The sequence below is a fragment of the Nuphar pumila genome, chromosome 9 (genome assembly GCF_984573655.1).
Source record: "Nuphar pumila chromosome 9, dmNupPumi1.hap1.1, whole genome shotgun sequence".
NCBI classification, from domain to species: Eukaryota; Viridiplantae; Streptophyta; class Magnoliopsida; order Nymphaeales; family Nymphaeaceae; genus Nuphar; species Nuphar pumila.
This window is the reverse complement of record NC_143257.1, coordinates 127,096,710-127,118,476: the sequence shown is the minus strand read 5'-3', so window position 1 is coordinate 127,118,476 and position 21,767 is coordinate 127,096,710. Positions and strand designations below refer to the sequence as shown.

The 21,767-nt window shown below is 37.8% G+C and overlaps 1 protein-coding gene and 1 non-coding gene across 4 annotated transcripts in view; one reads left to right on the top strand and one right to left on the bottom strand.

Moving 5' to 3' along the window:
* Positions 1-8,235: 8,235 nt before the first annotated feature.
* On the bottom strand, positions 8,236-8,308 carry TRNAR-CCU (transfer RNA arginine (anticodon CCU)). Its single transcript has one exon. It is a non-coding gene; the product is annotated as a tRNA-Arg (tRNA).
* Positions 8,309-10,631: 2,323 nt separating this feature from the next.
* LOC149829380 (uncharacterized) overlaps positions 10,632-21,767 on the top strand; it is a 34,680-nt gene continuing 23,544 nt past the window's right edge. For 2 of the 3 annotated variants that reach the window (XR_016434446.1, XM_090018081.1), the window contains exons 1-2: positions 10,669-11,036; positions 11,146-11,278. Coding sequence is in view for 2 of the 3 variants with exons in the window: in XM_090018081.1 (XP_089874207.1) it covers positions 10,676-11,036; positions 11,146-11,278 (494 nt within the window). In the remaining variant the exon portion in view is untranslated. Of the gene's footprint in view, positions 11,037-11,145; positions 11,279-21,767 lie in introns of all 3 variants that reach the window. The other variant, XM_090018082.1, reaches the window with a different exon arrangement.

Genomic DNA, 21,767 nt, shown 5'->3' with positions numbered 1-21,767 from the left:
TGCATCCAACTTGGGGTAAGCAATTCAATATTTTCTCGAATTATGAATGCATGTACATCAAAAGAAGCATAAAATATTCTAAAAGTTGAATTTCAAGGCTTCAAAAAAATCATCTTCATCAAGCTTCAAGCATCATGAAGAGATTTTGATACACTGTCAATAATGACAGTGAATCCATTCAAAATTTCTTTTCAAGGGTTACTTGAGTAATAAATCAAATTAGAAGCTTTGGCGATAAAATTGAGGAGAAAAAAAATCGTTGAAAAAATTCTAAGAAACTTGTTGATAAAGTATGATTATGTTGCAGCTGTCATAGAACCGAAAGGCCTAACCAGCTTGTCATTACAAGCGTTGATGGGTTCTCTCGAGGCACATAATTCAAAGTCCAAATATCAAAATATTGAGAACAGACTCAAATCAAAGCTCAATATCAATAAGGAAAAAGAAAGATCCAAACAAAATTCTCATTTTGTATAAGGGAGCAAAAATCCAAGATTTAGAGGTCGTGATCGAGGAAAAGCCTATTCTAGTTAGCCAAGAAACCACAAGCAATCTGAAAAGAATTGTTATATGTGTAAAAAGCCTAGTCATGAATCAAGGGATTGCCGATTCAAGTGCACAACATGCCGATTCTCAAATCACTCTCAGAAAGATTGTCGGTTTCAAGAAAAGAATGAAATCAACTTTACAAAAAATAAAGATGACAAAAGTCAAATGTTTTTCTCTTCCATGAACATTGAGCAAGAGTCGCATGACATATGGTACGCGGATAGCGAGTGTATTAACCACATGATCGAAAATCAAAAGTGCTTCATCAATCTGGACGAAATTGACACCTTCAAAATAAGTATGAGAGAAGACAAATCTGAAAATGTTGAAGGTAAGAGAGTTATAACCTTGAAAACTAAATCATATCACACTAAACTCGTTCATGATATTTTTTATGTCCCTGGTTCAACTCAAAATTTATTAAGTATTGAGCAAAAAGGATACTCAATAAATTTTAATAATAACCAATGCACTATAGCTGACAAGAAGAGTCAACAAGTGATAGACAAAGTGAAAATGGCTACAAACAAAGTTTTTCTTTTGACTATGACCCCATGTGAAGGACAGGCCTTGAAAGTTAAAAATTTAGATGAATCAAATCTTTGTCATTTGAGATTTGGTTATTTAGAATATCAAAACCTGCATTTGTTAAAGCAAAAAAATATGTTGGTTGGCCCTTCCTATGTTAATAAAGAAAAGAAAATATGTAAAGGATGCATTTATGGCAAATTTCATAGACTGTCATTCACAGACTGAAATTGAAAGGCCAAACATCCACTTGAGTTGGTTCATGCAGACATCTGTGGGCCAATGCAACCAAATCTCATAATGGAATAAAGTATTTTTTGCACTTTGTGGATGACTTTCGCAGGAGGATATGGATATATTTTCTCCAACAAAAGTCAAAAGCATTTTCCATATTCAAAGAATCCAAAGCCTATATGGAGAAGGAGAGCGGCTTTAAACTGAAAAGATTGAGAACATACCATGTTAGAGAATTTACTTTTAATGAATTTTAAGATTTTTCCAAAAAGAATAGCATCAAGAGGCAACTAAGTGCAGCAAAAACACCACAACAAAATGGGGTAGTAGAGCATAGAAATTTCACCATTGTCGAGATGGCGAGGAGCATGCTAAAAAAAAAGAATGGCTCCAATAGTTTATGGGCCGAAGTTGTAAACACTATCGTGCATATTTTGAATAGAGCTCTCACAAAATCCATTGACAACAAACTTCATACGAGGCTTGGTATAAGCACAAACCAAAGGTACGCTATTTCAAAGTCTTTAGTTATGTTGCTTACACAAAAATTCTTTCTCAAAATAATGAAAATTTTGACGAAAAGGAAGAAAAGTTCATATTTATTGGCTATAGTGTTACTTACAAAGCCCATCATCTCTTTAATCAAAGTACGAATGAATTGATAATCTCTAGAGACATGATATTTGATGAAGAAAGTGAATAAAGTTTGGAAATAAGCTCAGTGCAGTCACCAGAACAAGAGAAAGATCTAGCTACAAAAGAAGATATTGACTCAATCGATTCAGAATTTGAGTCATTTCTGCGAAAGATGAGATCGCTTGCAGACATCTATGATTCATGTGATTTTGTATTATTTTTCTATGAGCCACAAAATTATGAGAAAGTTGTTGAAGATAAAATTTAGAAAACTATTCTCAAGTACGAAATCTTTGCAATATAGAAGAATCATGCACGAAAGTTGTTGGATAGGCCAAAAAGAAAAAATGTCATTGGCCTAAAATTGATTTTAAAACAAAATATAATGAAGATTACTTAATTTAAAAGCACAAAGCTCGACTTCTAGCAAATGGCTACTCTAAAAAAATTGGAGTAGACTTCACTAAAACCTTCGCTCCAGTTATGAGAATGGAGATAATTCGAGTTGTGCTAACCATTGTGGCTGAATTAAAAAATCTAGTGTACCAAGTAGATGTGAAATCTGCTTTCCTAAATGGAGAGCTCAAAGAAGAGGCTTATGTTGAGCAACCTCTTGGATTTGAGAAGAAAGGTAGCGAAGAAAAAGTGCACAAGCTAAAAAAGGCTTTATATGTCCTAAAAACAATAACCGTGAGCATAGAACATGAAAATAAGTCAATATTTTCAAAAGAATAGTTTTCAAAGAAGTCCAAGTGAACCCTCTCTCTATGTCAAAAGAGAAGGAGAAGATTTTTTTATCGTGCGCTTATAAGAAAATAATTTGATCTATGTTGGATCAAATGTGAAAATGGTTATTAAGTTCAAAGAAGCCATGATAAAAGAAAATGAAATGACAGATCCGGGGATTATGAAATATTTTCTCAAAATCCAAGTAAAGCAAAAAGAAGGAAAAATTTTTATTTCTCAAGAAAAAATATCTTGAAGATCTGTTAAAAATATTCAGTACATAGCAATGGTTGTAAATGAGAAGCTATCAAAAAATGGTGGGTTCAAAAAGGTGGATGCTTCGATATATCAAAGCTTGGTTGGGTCTTTAATTTATTTCACCAATACAAGACCTGATATCGTAAATGCAATAAGCCTTGTTTCCATGTTTATGAGTGAACCAAGCAAACTTCACCTTGCAGTAGCAAAAAAGAATTTTGAAGTATTTGTATGGCACAAAAGGTTTTAGAATCATGTATATTGCCAAGAACAATTTAAAGTTGCTTGGTTATATTGATAGTGATTGGGTAGGATCAGTTGATAATAAAAAAAGTACTTAAGGCTATGTTTTTTGCATGCGAACAAAAGTAATCTCTTGGTCATCGAAGAAGTAGAATATTGTTGCATTGTCTTCTATCAAAACAGGGTATATCGTAGCCACTATCGCAGTAGTATGGCTAAGAGAATCCGTTTGGACTTATAGCAGAAGCTCTCATAGGATCAACCATTATCAATTGTGATAACATGTTTGCTATTGTAATGATAGAGAATCCTTTCACATTTGATCGAAGCACGTTGGGATTCAACGTCATTTTATCAGAGAATTGATCGAGAAAGAAAAAATTTTGTTGGAGTTTGTTTCCAGCAATAAACAAGCATCAGATATGTTCACCAAACCTTTGCCCGTAGACAAGTTTGAGAATTTGAGTTCGATTTTGGGAAATACAAATTAAGAGGGATGCTAAAATATTTAATTTGAAAGGAACAAATTCGAAAGTGTTTTTTCTACTTTGATGTAAGACGGTATCCTCATTTGCTAAAGTTAGAGAAGTCAAGAATTATGGGCCCCTCTTGAGTTTATCCATATGCCAAAAATGGTAAGGTGCTTTTGGGTTCTCAATAGGGGTCCCTTAGGTTATTGTGCTTACCAAAATTAGTATGGATTGTTCTTATCTTCTCAACCCATTGAGATATATATAAACACCTCATGTATTCTCCAATGAAATGAATTTTTTCTTGAGTGACTAAGTGAGAGTGAGTGTGTGCAATAGGTGTGTGCAAGTGATTTGTGTTGAGTGTTTGTTTCTAGCCTCACACCTCCTCCTCTCATGTTCCTTATTGGTCATACCATTTTCTTTGGGTGTTGAAAATCCCAACAACATAATGGAAATTTCTTTTTGAATTCCTTCCCTTTCCTTTTTTTTGTTTTTTTTATGTAAGGAAACTTTTCCGTGAGCGTGGACAAGAAGACACTTTTTTTTATTGACGTATGATAAGATGCCATCATATGTCATACGATGTGGCCAAGCTATACTTGTGGTGTGAATGGCATCTCTTTTGTGTATGGGCCCACATAAATCTGATGATGAACGGCTCACATGAACGGCATGCATCAAGAAGCAGAATGTCGAATCACTTTTATGCTTATCCGAAATTCTTTTCACTTGCAGTAAAAGCTTCATGGACAAGAATTGATCCAACCCAAGATCATAAGCTTTTTCAAATTTCCTATATTATCTAGGAAATTCCAGATTATTATTGTCTTTTTATCATGTAAGAATGGACTCTTTGGTGCTGACAAAAGGTCGGAACATAGGTCTCTCACGTTCCTTCTGGAAGCAGGAAAATTCACAAGTTCACGTCAGTAAAGATTGAACAAATTTACCAAGTAAACGAGGATGAGGATATATATTGTGATTTTGGATATGGTAAGAAAGTCATTTAGAAAGTGACCTTGCAACCTTTTCTGGAAAAGGAGACGTGACCCAACCTTTTTACAAGGGCATGTGAAAGTGGCTCTCTACTAAACCAAGCGTTGCAACCAATAGTATGTGGCACTGATTTTCAGATTGGGACAGATCATGCACTCTTTTGCAGTTTGCATGGTATGTCAAACCGTTCACATTGTGCCCGTTCACTACTACTGCTGCTACAGGGTACTAATAAATCGTACACGGTGGTTGGGTTGACAGGTGCCTCATAACAACCATATGAGACAATTGTAAAAAAGGAGAAGAAAGTTGCTGGAAATGACTGTTGTTCATGGTCACAATGACAAAAAAATTCATAATATCTATTTTTTGGAAATATCTTTCATATATATATATATATATATATATATATATATATATATATATATATATTAAGATGAAGATGACGGGAGAAGGCCCCTTCTTTTATTGACTAACTATGTTTTGTCTTGCAGACGGTGAACAACTCATCAGCATGTAGGGCCTTATTTCCGAGGCCCCCATATCTTACACAAAACAATATAGAAAATCTGTCTTCAACATTACCTCGTCCAATTATCCTTGAAGCTTCAAATAGTAGTTGTCATGGGGGCACTGAAAGAACAGGTGCTGCAAGGTTCCTTCATCCTTACTGCACAGAGGACAGCTATTAACCGGATAGATACCAAATCTTAGAGGTCTGTTGTGCTAGGATTTTTTTATTACACGCCAAAAATAACATGGTCTCTGAGGAAATTCCCAGGTGACACATGTGGTCTTTCCAAAAGAGAATGTAGATTAGGATGTCGTCGAAGAAGACCAGTATAAAAATATTTAGTCAAAATATGTCTTGGTCAAAACACGTCATTCATGAAAGGTTGTTGGAGCATTAGTGAAACCAAAAGGCATCATCAAGGACTCATAATGACCATCATGAGTCTAGACCATAGTTTTATGGACATCGTCTGGGGCTATGCAGATCGGGTGGTAGCCGTATCAGAGATTTAGCTTCAAAAAATAGTGTTTCTCATGTAGTTCGACCAACAACTCATCGATTAATGGGATCGAGTACTTGTCTTTAATTGTGATCTGATTAAGGGCCTAATAATCTATACAGAACTATCAAGAACTGTCATTCTTCTTCAACAATAGAACCAACGAAGAATATTGACTCTTGCTAGCTCTGATAATCTCATCTAAGAGCATCCCCTTCACTAATCTACAATTTCTAAGTGTGTATATCTATAAAGCCGAACATTAGCGAGCTTGGCCTTAGGCTCAATCAAGATCACAAGATCAAAAGGAGGGAAGGTCTTTTGGTTCATTCAAAAGTGTGCCAAGCTCCTTGAACAAGGCTTCCAAATCACTATATGTCTCAACTGGGGTCATGGGTACCCTATCCACTGCCATCATCATATATATCTATGGCACGCTCTCTTGGACCACCTTGGTGAGCTATTTAGACTCCATCAAACTGGCGAGTGTTTATTGAGGGACTCAGATTGACACATGATGGCCTTCGTAATCGAACTCCATAATCATGTCCTTAAAGTTCCATCAGATAGAACCCATGGTCTCGAGCTGTTGCATCCCTAACACCACGTCTGCACCCTTGATCGACAATACGAACATGTTTGTGGTCAAGATCGTTCTCCTGGATTTCCAATTGCACTCCAAGGTATATAGTGGTTTGTTGTTGTTCCAAACCACTACCTTGAAGGGCCACTGAGGGGAAGTTACACACTTGGCTCTTTTAGCCGCCTTTGCACACATGAAGTTGGGTGTCGAGTTGTTGTCTATCTGCATTGAGATAGACAGCTGGCCGATTCTACTAGGCACTCTCATCATTTATTGTACATCCACATATCAGATAGTGCATGGTATGCAATCTCCGAAACCTCCTATAAAGTGTCATCACCCGTGTCAGCCAACTCAGGATCACTAGGCTCATTGTCTTCGGTCTCACTACATATTCATGACCTTACACTTGTGGTCTCTTGTTCATACCTCATCACAATGATAACAAAGGCCCTTCTTGCGGCACTCCTCCATGTGTTCGCAAGAGAGCCGCTTTACAGATAGATTGATCTGAAGGTCAGCCAGTCCTCCTCAAGCGTCCTAATAATCATAAAATATTATTTAACTTGAAACAACCGACTTGTAGGGTTGGCTCCAACAAACTTAGGGAACTCCAACTAAGGTTGGTGGGCCTGATAGGGTTTGTTGGTGGAACTGGCCACCCGAGCAGCTTTCTACGTTATGATTGTTACCCTATCCATCCAAGCTTATGAGGATCTACTGGAATCACTAATTCAGCTTCCTGTCGAGTGTTTCCACACACATATCCATGCTAACCATGGTCTGCGTCAATTGGGCTAGTCTTTCGTCCACTTGAAAATACCGTGTTTGGAACTCTATACAGAGTTTCCCAAACATCTCTTGTAGCCAGGTCATGTCGCAGTTTTCAGGTTTGTAGAATCAAGAAGGCATGGGCCATTGCTATAGGGAATCAGGATACAAAATAGAGTCACAGTAACGGTACTAGTAGCATCGTGCATGCACATAATCGTTTAGGTGTAGGGCTCCCACACGCAAGCCAAATACGTCCCGGTACAATGGTTGATCAGTTGGGTTGGTCAGACCCTCCCAAAAAATGTCTATGTTGAACAACATATATATCCAGCTTGGTGCTAGGCAGAAAAAAATCAACCACATCACTACAAGGCCATCGGGAATGCTGCCGTTGGTAGATGTCACTCTAGACTGGGTAAGTTAAACACGCTCACAAAATCAAGAGATTCTTCAAATATCGTGATTTTGTAAGGTACTGTGATTTTATCAGGATTCATGTGTCTTAGTCAGCATTTTCTAGAGAAGGAAATATATTCTAATTTTCCTGCCTGAATTTTTGTTCCTTTTTATACTATTGAAAATGTCAAGGTACTTTTTGCAAAGCCTGAGAAAAATGACCTTCCAAGGCAAAAATATAAATCACAAACTGACAATGGTTAATTAATAGCCTGCATGTCGTGTAGTGATACTCAAACATCATTGAAGGGGGCATTTGTTACATTTATTAGCCTACTTTTCATATACAATTGATTAGGAAGAATGTGACAAAGCATAATGAAGGTTACTATTGAAAAATGTTCCTCACCTCCTGAAATTCCAGATATGGGTAAACAATCTGAACTTATTCACTCTATCTATAATGTCACGTTTGTAAGGGAGAAAGATGTAGGAAAAGCTAAACAAAATGGAAAATCAGGCCATACAAAATTTTCGACCCTTTCAAACAAGCGAGACTTTTTTGCTGAGAGAATTTCTAAAAAGTACACTTTTTTATATGAAACATTTCTTCATGGAGGGAGGAATGTTTTCTACTTAGAGAAAATTTATTTTTACACTCTCCACCATCACCACACTCCTTCTCTCTCTCTTGATTTTTTTTCACACTTTTTCACTGTTTCTCTCATCTATGAGAGTTTTTCTTTTTCAAATACAGGAAAAACAAATAAAAAGCAATGGTTCTTACCCCCACATGAAAAGACAATAAAAAATTGTTTGGAAGAGACGCGCCAGGTAGGGGTCGAACCTACGACTTTCTGCTTAGGAAACAGACGCTCTATCCACTGAGCTACAGGCGCTTTTTGATGATTATGTCTTCATTTTTATTTTATTTAAACATTTTTTCTACTTTATAGTTCTCTAGGAAGATGCTCAAGAGTGCTTTGAGAAGTACATGGAACAATGAGAATGTTACGCCGGTCATCTCCTCTCCATTTCTTTCCACGAGAGACTTTCTTGATGGGCATTAGGGGTGGCAAAATCTGACCCGACCCGCCAACCCGCTTCTTAGCCGGGTTAGGGTTTGGCTTAAACAGGTTCGTGTCGTAAACAGGTTGACCCATCCAACCCGTTTATTAAACGGGTCGTGTTCGTGTTAGGGGTATGCCAACCCGCCAACCTGTTTGACCCGTTTAATAAACGAGTTAGGCGGGCGGGTCAACCCGTTTACATGAACCCGTCAACCCACAAACCGTTTATATATATATATAACTTATCTAACCCTAACTCCTGTTTGACCAATAGTCCGAACCAAACCAAATCGTAAAAAAAAATGTCTATGTTATCGGGTTGACCCGTTTAATAAATGGGTCATTGTGTTGTGTCGATCTGACCTGTTTATTAAACGGATTAACCATGTAGTGTAATAAATGGGTCGTGTTCGTGTTTGCCACATCTGACTAGTTTAATAAACGGGCCGTATTCGTGTTGATGTATTCTGACCCGCCAACCCACCGACCCGACCTGATTGCCACCCCTACCCAGCATTAGTTTTTAGGCTTTTGCTTTTTTTTTTTTTTTTTGAAAGGCAAGCTGGGGTTAGTCCGACCCCACCAACGTACCATTGGGTTTTGAACCTGAAAAGTCTCACGACAAGTAAAATGCTATGACACTGGGACACGCCATTTTGGGTGTGTCCAATTGTGACACGAGTAAAATGCTCTGACACCACAACACACATGGACATTGTTTTAATTTTTTATAATGATGTTTTACTACTTTTTACATTATTAGAAATGCCCTTTTATTATTAAAATATCAAAAAATGTTTTTATTAAATAAAACCACAAAAACTACATGCCCTCGTGTCCTAATTCCCTACAAATTTTTGAACTTGAACGTCGAAGTCGAGTCATGTGTCTTTGTGTCGACGTATCCTAGTGACATAGATATAAGGTGTTTTTTATTCTCTTGGATCTAAATCCCAGGAACATCCTCGGATTTGAGATTCAGGGACCCTCCCCTATCCCCTCTCAGATTCAGGATTTCTCTTTGATTCCCTTTTATACAAGCTCGATCCAAGATCCAGTGTTTGTGAAGCTTCGGGTATTGGTGTGGGCCCGACACCACTTCAGCTTGCCGTACGCCACATCGGATCCTCGGATCTAAAATCTGAGGCTATCAAATGTCCTTGTAGAGTTTTATGTGCAAGTTTGACAGATATTAGCTATTCAAGCTCATCGGATCTTGATTGGGTATTAGCTATTTCCATATAACGCTGAATCCAGTAAACTATTTGTGACAGTCGGATCTTGATTCGGTATGAGCTTTTCCATCCAATTCTGAATCTAGTCAGGTGAGCTTCAGTAATGCATACATCCCAACCGAATCCGATTCATCTACATCCGCACTTAAATTTAGCAATCGGACCCAACTTTTTTGTTTGGATCCATACCCGGCAAAACCAGTCCGACCTCCAGCCCATTTATAGGGATGTAAAAGGTTCGAACTCAGGTTGGATCTAGGCATTACTGAGTCCCTATGTCACAGGAACACGCAATTTTAATGGTGTGTCCCTATTGATACAAGCAGACATGCTTGGACACGCGGACACATTAATTGACACGTATGGATAATATTTTAATATTATTGTATTATTTTTAAAAGTTAAAAGTTTTAGTTTTAATAAAGATATGTTTAAAATATCAAAATTTAGTTTTTTATTTATTAAAAATTAAAAAAACAGTGTCCTCGTGTCCTGTCTTCCAAAACCAATCGAACTTGCAAATCGAATCCATGTCACTAGTCCTCTTATCGACATGTTTTTGTGGCGTAGTTGAGTCCAACTTAATCAGATTCAAATTCGGATTCGGAGTTGAACCAAAAAAAGATAAAACAGAATCAGTGTCCGACTAGCTTAAAACCTGATAATTACACTTAATAGGTTCGGGTTTTAGCTGGATTCCAGTTTTAGTCGGATTTGCGTTCGGGTTTAAATGTAAAAGTCAATCCAATTATTAATCCGACCCGAATTTGGCTACCAAACCCGACTAATCGGATTCGGATTCGGGTCGGATGTCAGGTTACATCCGGCCATTGACCATTTGCATCCGCTTCCCGCCTGATCATTCCATCCAATATCACGAGCGTGGGTGTGGGTGGAGAGAGAGAGAGAGAGAGAGAGAGAGAGAGAGAGAGAGAGAGAGAGAGAGATGGACGATCCGGCGATGGCGTTCTGCAAATTCCTCCGGTCTTACTGCGATCGGCTCGAGAAGAACTGCATTTCCCTCAGAGAATCCGTTGATCGGAAGCCGATTCCCCTCGGTAATCTCTCTCTCCCTCTCTCTCGCTCGCTCGCTATTAGATCCTCTCTCTCGTCTTCGTTTCCAGAGTTCTCGAACAGTTTCCTGGATCGCCTTGAGCGCCAGGTGTCCAACCTCAGCGGCGATCTCGAATCCCTCGAATCCATGGTCGTCGATACCGTCTCCTTCGAGGAGCTCCTCGGTCACTGCAGTGAGATCTACAAGGACAATTCTAAGCGGATCGCAGAAATTGAAGTGAAAGCGAAAGAGCTCGGCATCGAATTAGGTTCGTCGTCTTCGAAGATTCGATTGCTTGAATGGAATTAACTGCTTGCCGCGTTACTTGCTTTTCCTTCGCAATCGTTTTCTTCCTCATGACTTATAGCCGATTGAAGGTGGTGTGGATCTCGTCGCCGATGGTCTTGGAGAGGATTTGGATGGAGGAACTCCAATTTCTGGTAGATACATAGACTTCGAGCCGGTTTCTCCCTCAGAAGTCGAGAGGGGGACAATCAGAGACGATCCACTGTATCTTTCTCGTTGACTTTCCCTTTACTTTTGTTCCTGGGCATTTTTCTTTTTCTTCGATCGAGTACAGGATGTGATGGTTGATTTCTTTACGGATTGTTTGGTGTATCGATGGGTTGGTTTTATCCAATGTCACAAATTAAGTCCTAAAACATGGAGGCCAATAATGCAACTTAGTTACAGCAAAATATATATCAATCCATCGATACACCAAACAATCCGAAGATACGGTGTTTGTTTGGTGAGGTAACAACATATGTTTGTTTAATACGAAACACAGAATAAAAGTTTTTCTGTTCTGTGCTGTTTGACACCATTCAAAGGTACATGCATATATAATATGTATAGCCGTAACCCCACCTATCCTTTCTGAAATTCCAGTGTCATACCCTACATACGCACACCCACACCCAAGCCTGTACCTGTACCTATGTGACATGCATTGCATTTTAACCTCTCTTTGCTTTTCTGCTTTCTGATGCGTACTTATTGTTTGACGTGTTAATAGTGTAATGAAGTGGATTGAATCCGATACACATGCAAGAAGACACTTTCAATCAAGTAAAAATACTTGATTGAATCACGAAACCACCCACACAAGGGTCTACAAACTTGTTATTGCATAGAAGCACTCAAGAATGAGTTAGGAATACAAGGCCACAAGAGGCCAATTTATAATACAATGGAGCCAATGGGGTGCAGCTCAATATGGCTGTTGGGGCTGCACTCAACAGTCATAAATATAGCTGTTGGGGCAGCTCCAACAGCTATATGAGTTGTCCCATCAAATCTGAAAAAGACAAAAAGGTAAAAAAAGAAAAAGACAAAAATAAATTCATGAAATAAAATGCAGAAATGTCACACCTATTACAAAGGAAAGACCGAAATACCCCTAATGGGTATTTGAGTTAACAATAAACACATATATACATATACATGTATATATACACGTATATGTATATCTTAACACCCCTCCTCAAACTCATGGTGCAACAATCGAGAGTTTGCCAAGTAGGAAGTGAAATCTGGGTGAAGAAAGTGCTTTGGTGAAGAAGTCTGCGAGTTGATACTCTGATGGAACATAAGGCAGTGTGATAGTCTTCCGCAGAAATTCTTCCCGAACATAGTGGCAATCCATTTCAATGTGTTTTGTCATCTCATGAAACGTATGATTGCTCGCGATATATACAACACTCTTGTTGTCACAACATAATCTGAAAGGTTCTGTGGTGTGAATTCCCAAATCCTCTAGTAGTTATCGCAACCATACTAACTCAGACGTAGTCGTTGCCATGACGCGATACTCAGCTTCAGTTGAGGAGAGAGACACCTTCTGTTGCTTCTTGCATCGCTAGGAGATTAGGGAGTCACCTACAAAAACACGCAAACCAGTAGTTAAGCGTCTATCATTCACATTCCCTTCCCAGTCAGAATCTGAGTATGCAATGACTTCTAATGAGAAAGAAGATGATAAAAACAATCAATGACTTATAGAATTCTTAATATATCTAATAATTCTCATTACAACAGTCATATGTACTGTAGTGGGAGCATGCTTAAATTGACTGGCAGAGTGAATAGCATGAGAGATATCAGAACAAGTAATAGAAAGGTAGGACAAAGCTTCAATCATTTGTCTGTATGGGGTTGGATCTTGCAGAGGTTCTCCATCGTCTTTCTTCATTTTTGCATTTATGACCTTTGGAGTGTCAACCCGTTTTTCATCTGAGAGTCCCGAGCTCTCTATGATTTTTCAAAAAAACATGGTTGTAGCAAAAAAAAAAATTTTGGTGTGATAGTCTGTGGTTCGGGGGCTGCGCCCCCGATCTTTTTTTGAGATAAAATAAAAAATGGCTACAATTATTAATAAAAATCTATTTCATATGGACCAGTGTTGTGAAAAGCGTTGAGGCGTAGCGAGGCGCTCCGCCAAAAACCGAGACGAGGCGTAAAGCGTAAGCCTCAAATTTTTTTTTGAAAACTTTTAAAAAATTATAAAAAAATATCTAAAAATATCAGACATTAGCCCCACTTTGTATACTTGCACCTTGAAGTTAGGCGAGGACCCTGAGCAAATTTTGGTGGATTAAAAAAAAAGAAAGAGTAAAGTGTGGTGTTTGTTAAGGACACAAATCAATTAGAGTTCTAACTCGAGTCCGAACCAAATCTGGCTCATATATTATTGGGTCCACTAGTATATTTTCTAATCTGGGTCCAATTCAAAGCACATATATATAATCAGGTACAGTTAGATATGGGTGAAATCACGTAAAACAAATATGAACAGATCTGGGTCGAAATTAGCATCACTCAACCCATTTTACTTGCTTGAAATCATTTTTTTTTTAAGCCAAGCTGCGGTTAGGCAGACTCCTACCAGTTATACAAATATACCATTGGGTTTTGAACCTGCAACTTCCCAACACAAGGTGCACTAGCTGATCCTACCAGACAAGGAGAGCCCCGTGCTTGAAATCATTTTTTTTATTCGAAGAAACCGCCCCCTGGTGCAGAGACCTAGCCATGCTGGCTCAACCTATCGTACTACGGTCTCTATCCATGTCGGCATAAAACTCCGAGGGCTTACCCCTCGACCCCAGCGAGTTGCCAAGCTTCGGCAGGGGGTGACGCCCATGAGATTTGAACCTAAACTACCCATCAAACAGTCTAGGCCCCATCCCGCTACGCCTTAGGTCTGCCGTGCTTGAAATCATGATCAATATGTTTTGCCCATTTTCAGTGGATCCAGCACCCAGGAGTAAAAAAATAACTGAATATTCTGCAAATCAGATTCAGATCCAAGTTTGATCCCACTATTCACTAATGGTGGTAGTTGTACCCATGTACCAAATCTCACGATACGTTAAAAAGTAAGGATAAATCTTGGGAAAGTATCAACATATATTAAATACGAACTATATATACAATACAAAAATAGAAATAACATAAAAAAATACTGCAAAAGTGTTTTTTTACAGTGATACTTATTTTAATATTATAATAAAAACCTGCAATATTTTCAAAACCGGTGATATCTGATAAATAGTGTTTTCTTATCGTAAGACACGGGCATTTGAAATCATCGTGATAAAATCGTGCTATTTTAAACTTATCGGCAATTCACCACCGCGGTGGCTACTCATTATGTCAACGGGGTATTGAGTCAAGCTGAAGGCACCGGATCCGCTGGTGCATTGGGGCTGTTGGTACTTTATCACGATTGGGGCTCTCCATCCACGAGAATGCCAACGGGCTCGCTCGCTACGCCATCATCTGCTAGGAGAACCAGCTGAAAGACTAGAGGGAGACGTACCTGTTTCGGCTCCACCACGAGAGAGGCGTGCCTGTTTCGGCTCCACCACGAGAGAGACAGAGAGAATGCTGCATATGTGAGAGTCAAGAGGGAGAGATTGCTGTGAGAAAAAAAACAGAAAGAGGGGTTCGAAAATTGTTGATTCAATACATAAAGGGTCGGGGGTTTATCCCTAATTTTTGGTCGAATGAGGGTTTTGACCCTCATTTGACCAAAGGCTTTGAGGCGTGTACGCCTCAGCCTGAGGCGCGCCTCAAGGCCTATGAGGCGCACGCCTCGAGGGTTTTGCGCTTTACACATGCGCCTCAAGGCAAAAAGCCTCTCGCCTTGAGGCGAGGCACGCTTTTTGCGCCTTGAGGCGCGTTTTTAATAACACTGATATGGACAAATCAAACTATTTGCTGCAGTCTTTCTCAACCTCAACGGAAAGTTCTTAAACATTATCTAATGACAATATATAACACTAGTGCGATAATTTGAAGTTCATAACAATGCATAAATTTTATTTATGACAAAATAAATCAAAATACAAAAGTACCAACTAAAATGGACCCCGATGGTTACCCATAGCATAAAATTCTTCTATAAAAGAATCTATAACTAAAGTCATAGTATATTCTCGTTCGATGTACAATGTCATACAGTCAGCAAGAAAATTGTCGTCCATTTTGTTACGAATTTCCATCTTCACATGCTTCATCTGAGAGTCCTGATCTCTCTATGATTTTTGCGGCATACTTACTCTGTGACAAAAAATAACCACGAGGTGAGTAAGTTACTTTAATTCCAAGGAAATACCGTAAAAAGCCAAGATCTGTCATATCAAAGTTGTCTTTAAGCACATCTTTGATATGGTTTACTCCCTGCTTATCACCTCCTGTGATTATCATATCATCTACGTAAAATAACAGTATAACCATCCCTGCATTGGAAGACTTAACAAACAATGCAGTGTCAGTAAAACAAGATTTAAAATGCAGTTGAGTCATCAGATTACTAAATCTATCATACCAAGCTTTGGGAGCTTGTTTTAACCCATATAAGGCTTTTCGTAGACGAAGAGTTTTCACATGTGCTAAATTCAAACCTGGTGAAGGATCCATGTAGACCTCCTCATCCAGATTACCATTTAAAAAGACATTTTTCACATCCATTTGAAAAATTGGCCATTTTTGGATTGATGCTATAGAGATGAGAGTTCTGACAGTCGTCATTCGAGCAACTGGGGCAAAGGTCTCATCATAGTCAATTTCATATTCTTGACTGTATCCCTTAGCTATTAGTCTAACTTTATATCTTTCCAATGTCCCATCTCATTTGGTTTTGATTTTGTAAACCCATCTACATCCTATAGTTTTTCTTCTTTTAGGTAATGTTTGAATTTCTCAAGTTTTTGCCTTTTCTAATACTTCTAATTCATCGTTCATGGCTTTAATCCATTCTTGATGATTTTTAGCTTCATAGTAGGATGATGGTTCAAAATATGAGTGTATGGCCATTAAGCATGCTCGATATCTTGGTTTAAAGGAATCATAGGATACAAATCTACTAAGGGCTTTTGAAATTCTTACCGATTTTCTAATACTAGCAGAATCAATATCTTGATTTTGAGAATATCTTTCTAACGCACATGCTGGGTGCCCTTCGGTCCGCCTAATATATGTTTGTATGTTACTATGGGATGGATTGATATTGTTAAGATTGTTGTCTATATTTTCACTTGCATCATGAGAGTCAGAGTCTTCATGTTCACTTTCATGCTCATTATGAAGATTTTCATACCCTTCATGTTCATTGATGAGATAAAAAAGAAACGAATAATCATAGTTTTCTTAGGTTTTTTCCTTGCTAAAACTATCTTCATTTTCAAGAAATGTAACATTTCGTGAAACATATAATTTGTCCCTTTCCCTGTCATAACATCTATATCTCTTTTGATTTTCGACATAGCCCAAAAAAATACAAGGGATTGCTTTTGGAGAAAGTTTGTCGTTCTTATGGGTAAGAACAAAACACTTACATCCAAAGACTCTCAATCTTTTATAATCGGGGGGGATTTTAAGCAATTTTTCAATAGGGGATATATTTTCAATAGCTTTTGAGGGCATTCTATTTATCAAAAAGACTGTTGTAAGAGAAGCTTCTGCCCAAAACATTTTTGGAACATTTTTTGATACAAGAAGTGTTCTAGTGTTCTCAACAATATGCCTATGCTTTCTTTCAGCTAGTCCATTTTTTTTGAGGAGTGTAAGGGCAAGATTTTTGATGAATGATGCCATTTGAATCAAGAATTTTTTTAAATTCTTTTGATACAAATTCCCCCCAGAATCGAATCTAAAAATTTGAATATTGGTTTTGAATTGAGTCTTTATATAATAGAAAAATCTTTTAAAACAATCAAGTACTTCTGACTTTTGCTTAAGAAAAAAGATCCAAGAATGTCTACTATAATCATCTACAAATATAACATAGTAAGATACACCGCCTTTAGATATAACTGGGGCCGGTCCCCATACATCCAAATGTACTAACTCAAATGGATTTTTGGATATAAATTGTCTTTGCCCAAAGGGTAAAACTTTCATTTTGCCAAGAATGCAATCTTCACAAACCAAATTCTTTTCTTTATAATAAGTAAGAAATGGAAACAAGTGTAATTTGGTCACACTAGGATGTCCTAGTCTTTTGTGCCAATTTTCTATATTTTTTCTCACAAAATTGCAAAAAGATTGTTTTGATAACTCAAGATTGTCCATTACATAGAGATCTCCTCTTCTATGGCCTTGCCCAATCGGTTTCCCGGACTGGAGATCCTGTATTAAACAATCATTAGAAGAAAAATAAAACTTTACAACCATGATCCGTAATTTGTGAAACCGATAAAAGGTTCAAATTTAATTTTGGCACAATCCTAATATTTGGTACGTGAAAGTTTGATTGTTTTTGAAAGATTCTAAGACTTTTGATTTTTAAGGATGTTTCGTCGGCGGTTGAAACATAAGAATCATTTGAGTTAGAATGACATTAAGATAATATTGACTCATTTGGAGTCATATGAAAAGAGGCACCGGAGTCTAAGATCCAAGAAGTCTTACCAGGGTCACCACTTGTGGATACGTCCGCCCCCGAAAAGGAAGAAGCTTGAGTTTGGAACATTGGTTGTAGCGCCTCCATTAATTGAGCTAAAGACAGGGAGCCAATGCATTTGGAGTTGTCAACATCATTCCTTTCCACCGAAGCAACTCTCTTATCATCTCGGTGATCTTCTTTCTTTCTTTTTGGACAAAACGGCTTGATGTGTCCTGGTTCATAACAATGATAGCATATGATTTTGCCACATTTTTTGTCATTCCTCTCATAGTTGTTAGGATTTCTCTCATTCTCATTTTTCACAAAGTGAGGAGGTTTATAACTCCTAGTATGATTACCGGGCTTTGACATAGCAAGCACGGTTTCTTCATTCTTTGAAGTGGAAGGCTTTTTCAATCTATTTTCTTTCATAGTCAATTCTTCAAGAGTTTTGACTATGGATGGCACACCTCCTCTATGAAGGGGAGCCGATTTAGTTCCCTCAAATTTGGGCCTAAGCCCATTCACAATTTGGTAGAAATGATCCGTTTTAATTTGATTTTCACGGAGTTCTACATCTTGAGGACAATGCCATTTTGACTCAAGAAGAGCCAATTCATCCCAAAGGAGAGAAAATGCATTGTAATATTCTCTAATACTCATTTCTCCTTGGGTCATGGTTCTCACCTTGTTTTGGACATTGCATATGTGTGCAATATCTTTAAGACTATACATGTCTTTAAGATATTTCCATGCATCACTAGCGAAATCAAATTTCGCTAAGCTAGAACATTTGTGGATGTCCACACTATTGATGAGCCATCCAATTATTTTGGAGTGGCCCATCCTCTATTCTTTCAATTTTTTCTCATAATCGGCAACGACTTTACCCATTTCCTCTCCTTAAAGAGCAACCTCTTTCCCATTCTCATTTTTCGTAAGAATGAGCTTGGGTTCTCTTTCGGTACCGCCCACCAAACCCCATAATCCATTTTCCCATATTTTGTGTTTAACTATGGATGCCCACATCACATAGTTTGTATCGTTTAGGCGTACGAGAATGGAGACCATTACCTCTCTTTCATTCTCCATTTCCTTACAAGGCTAAGAGAAAGGGTAGAAAACGAAGAAGAAAGAAAAAAAGAGTGAAATACGAGCACTTATTTGAGAGATGGCACACTTCCCGATGCAACAATCCTTGATTTGTTGTATCCCCTAAGCGTACGATTGTCCTCTTGATATTGTCACGAACTTTCTTCAAAAAACTTGCCTTTGGACCAGCAAAGCTCTGATACCATGTAATGAAGTGGATTGAATCCGATACACATGCAAGAAGACACTTTCAATCAAGTAAAATACTTGATTGAATCACGAAACCACCCAACACAAGGGTCTACAAACTTGTTATTGCATAGAAGCACTCAAGAATGAGTTAGGAATACAAAGGCACAAGAGGCCAATTTATAATACAATGGAGCCAATGGGGTGCAACTCAATATGGCTGTTGGGGCTGCACTCAACAGTCATAAATATAGCTGTTGGGGCAGCTCCAACAGCTATATGGAGTTGTCCATCATAAATATAGCTGTTGGGGCAGCTCCAACAGCTATATGGAGTTGTCCCATCAAATTTGAAAAGACAAAAAGGTAAAAAAAGAAAAAGACAAAAATAAATACATGAAATAAAATGCAGAAATGTCAGCCCCTAATGGGCTGACACCTATTACAGAAAAAAGACTGAAATACCCCTAATGGGTATTTCAGTTAACAATAAACACATATATACATATACATGTATATATACATATATATATATATATACACGTATATGTATATCTTAACAAATAGAAGGTTTTGTATGTTTTTTTTTTGGGTCAAAATGAATTGCTTTTGTTGATTAATTTACACTGCTGGAGTCTCCAAACTGCAAGATTTAAGTTATGTGACGAAGAAGGAAGAGAAGAGATGACAGAATGTTGGAGGTTTAATCTAAATGACACTAAATGTGTAGGTCGTCTCTCTTTCTTTCTGTTTTGCTATGAAGCAAATTACTATCTGCTACTCTTCTATTCCACTGATAGTCTTTCTCAAGTTGTACATGGGCTTTAACAATGGGCAACTTGGATTTTTAGAATCAAATCTTTATTTTAGTGGGTCCTTTTCTAAGCAAGTTTGCAACTTCATCTGTGAACCAACAAGCCTTGCTTCTAGTTCTCTTCAAAATTATGTCTTATAAAACGTTGATCAATTTCAACATGTACTATTTTTCTCTAAGGGTGTGCTTGATAGCATTGATCAGAAATAATCCGTAGATAAAAACTCCATGGCGAAAAGGTCAAACTTCCTGTAAACACAAAATATGGGGTAGGTTTTTCTCCTGCATTTGATAGCAGCTGCGGGCCTCACATCAAAACCTAACAGATTATCCCTGTGTAGTTTTTTTGCACGCTATTAAAATGTGCCCTAATAAATGCAGTGAGAAATTGATTGCACTTGGATTTTCAAAAGATAACACAACCTCTTTTCCTTCTCTTCATTTAGAAGGTGTCTCATCCATGTCATGTCACTTCAGAAGTTACTGCTACCATGCATCTATATTCACCTCCATGCTTGGTGATGTGATTGTTGTTTGCTTTTTGCACTCCAAAATACCAAGTTTCTTTAGGAAAAAAGTACAAAATTAAAAAATTGGAATTTGTTTCTTAAGGTCACTTGCCCAATCAACATTTGGATAAATTGTAATAACTATATCTACATTTGGAAATCTTTTCTCATACACCAATTAATGATTAATTATATATTTCATATACCTAAGTATCCTCAATACTTTTCTTGATTCATGTATGAATTCTAAACATAGTTTACAACATACACACAGTCTGTCTAGTAACAGTGAGATACTACAGCACACTAACTATGCTATGATGTTTAGTAGCATCTTTATACACATTGCATTCTTTTGCACCAGGCCTTTAATGAATAGGACTATTAGTGGCAAATTCCTTGCAATATTTCATCTCTGTTTTTGCCAATAATTCCTCTATGCATCCATGTAGACTCGTGATTTCTTCTATCAGCTTTAACTCCTAGAAAATTCCCAAGTCCATTTCATTGTGATTCAAGAGATGTTTAAATTTCTCAGTGTCTTCATCTGAGTGCTATGTAATGATAATATTGTTAATTACATAAATAATTATTAATGAGACCTCTTCATTTGTTTTGTAGATGAATAGTGAATGATCAAAAGGATTTTAAAAATATGCTTCTAGCCTTCTACACTTCCAATAAAAAACTTTTGAACCAAGACCCATATGCTTGTTTCAATTCATATATTTCTTATTTAATTTGCATTTATATGTTCTTCGGTCTTGTTCAGTACACCTTGAAGGCTAGTCTATGTATGCTTCTTTCTTCAACCCACTGCACAAAAAGGTTGTTTTAACATTCAATTGATGAAGTGGCTGATCATGATAAATAGCAAGGGATAATTATTCCAATTGTGCCTATTTTGACAGATAGGCTGATGGTTTCTTCATATCTGAACTATGTTCATGTGTGGAACCTTGGGCAACCATTATGTCCTCTATAAGCTGCAATATGGAAGCAAGGTTCCCTTTCATATTAGAAACATAAAAGGTATTTGGTAACAGCAGAAAGTTATAATAAGATAGTTGAATGAACGCATTTCTAATATTTGAAATAGTGTGGACAGTAATAATGTTATTTCTATCTTTATATGCACTTAAAATTATGAAACTTATACCACCTGAGAAATTTAAAGCGCCAAAGTCAATATGCCATGCTCCAAAATCATCTTGTTTAAGATCCAAGTAGCAAGAGCTGCCAGCAAAACCTGACACGACCCGCCAACCCGACCCGCCTCTTAGGCGGGTTCGGGTTTGGCTTAAACTAACCCGTTTAATAAACGGGTCAACCCACCTAACCCGTTTATTAAACGGGTCGGGTTCGTGTTAGGGGTATGCCAACTCGGCTGACCCGTTTAATAAACGGGTTAGGCGGGCGGGTCAACCCGTTTACCCGATCCGCCCACCCGCCCGCCAACCCGTTTACCCGACCCGACCCGCCAGCCAACCCGACCCGCCAACCC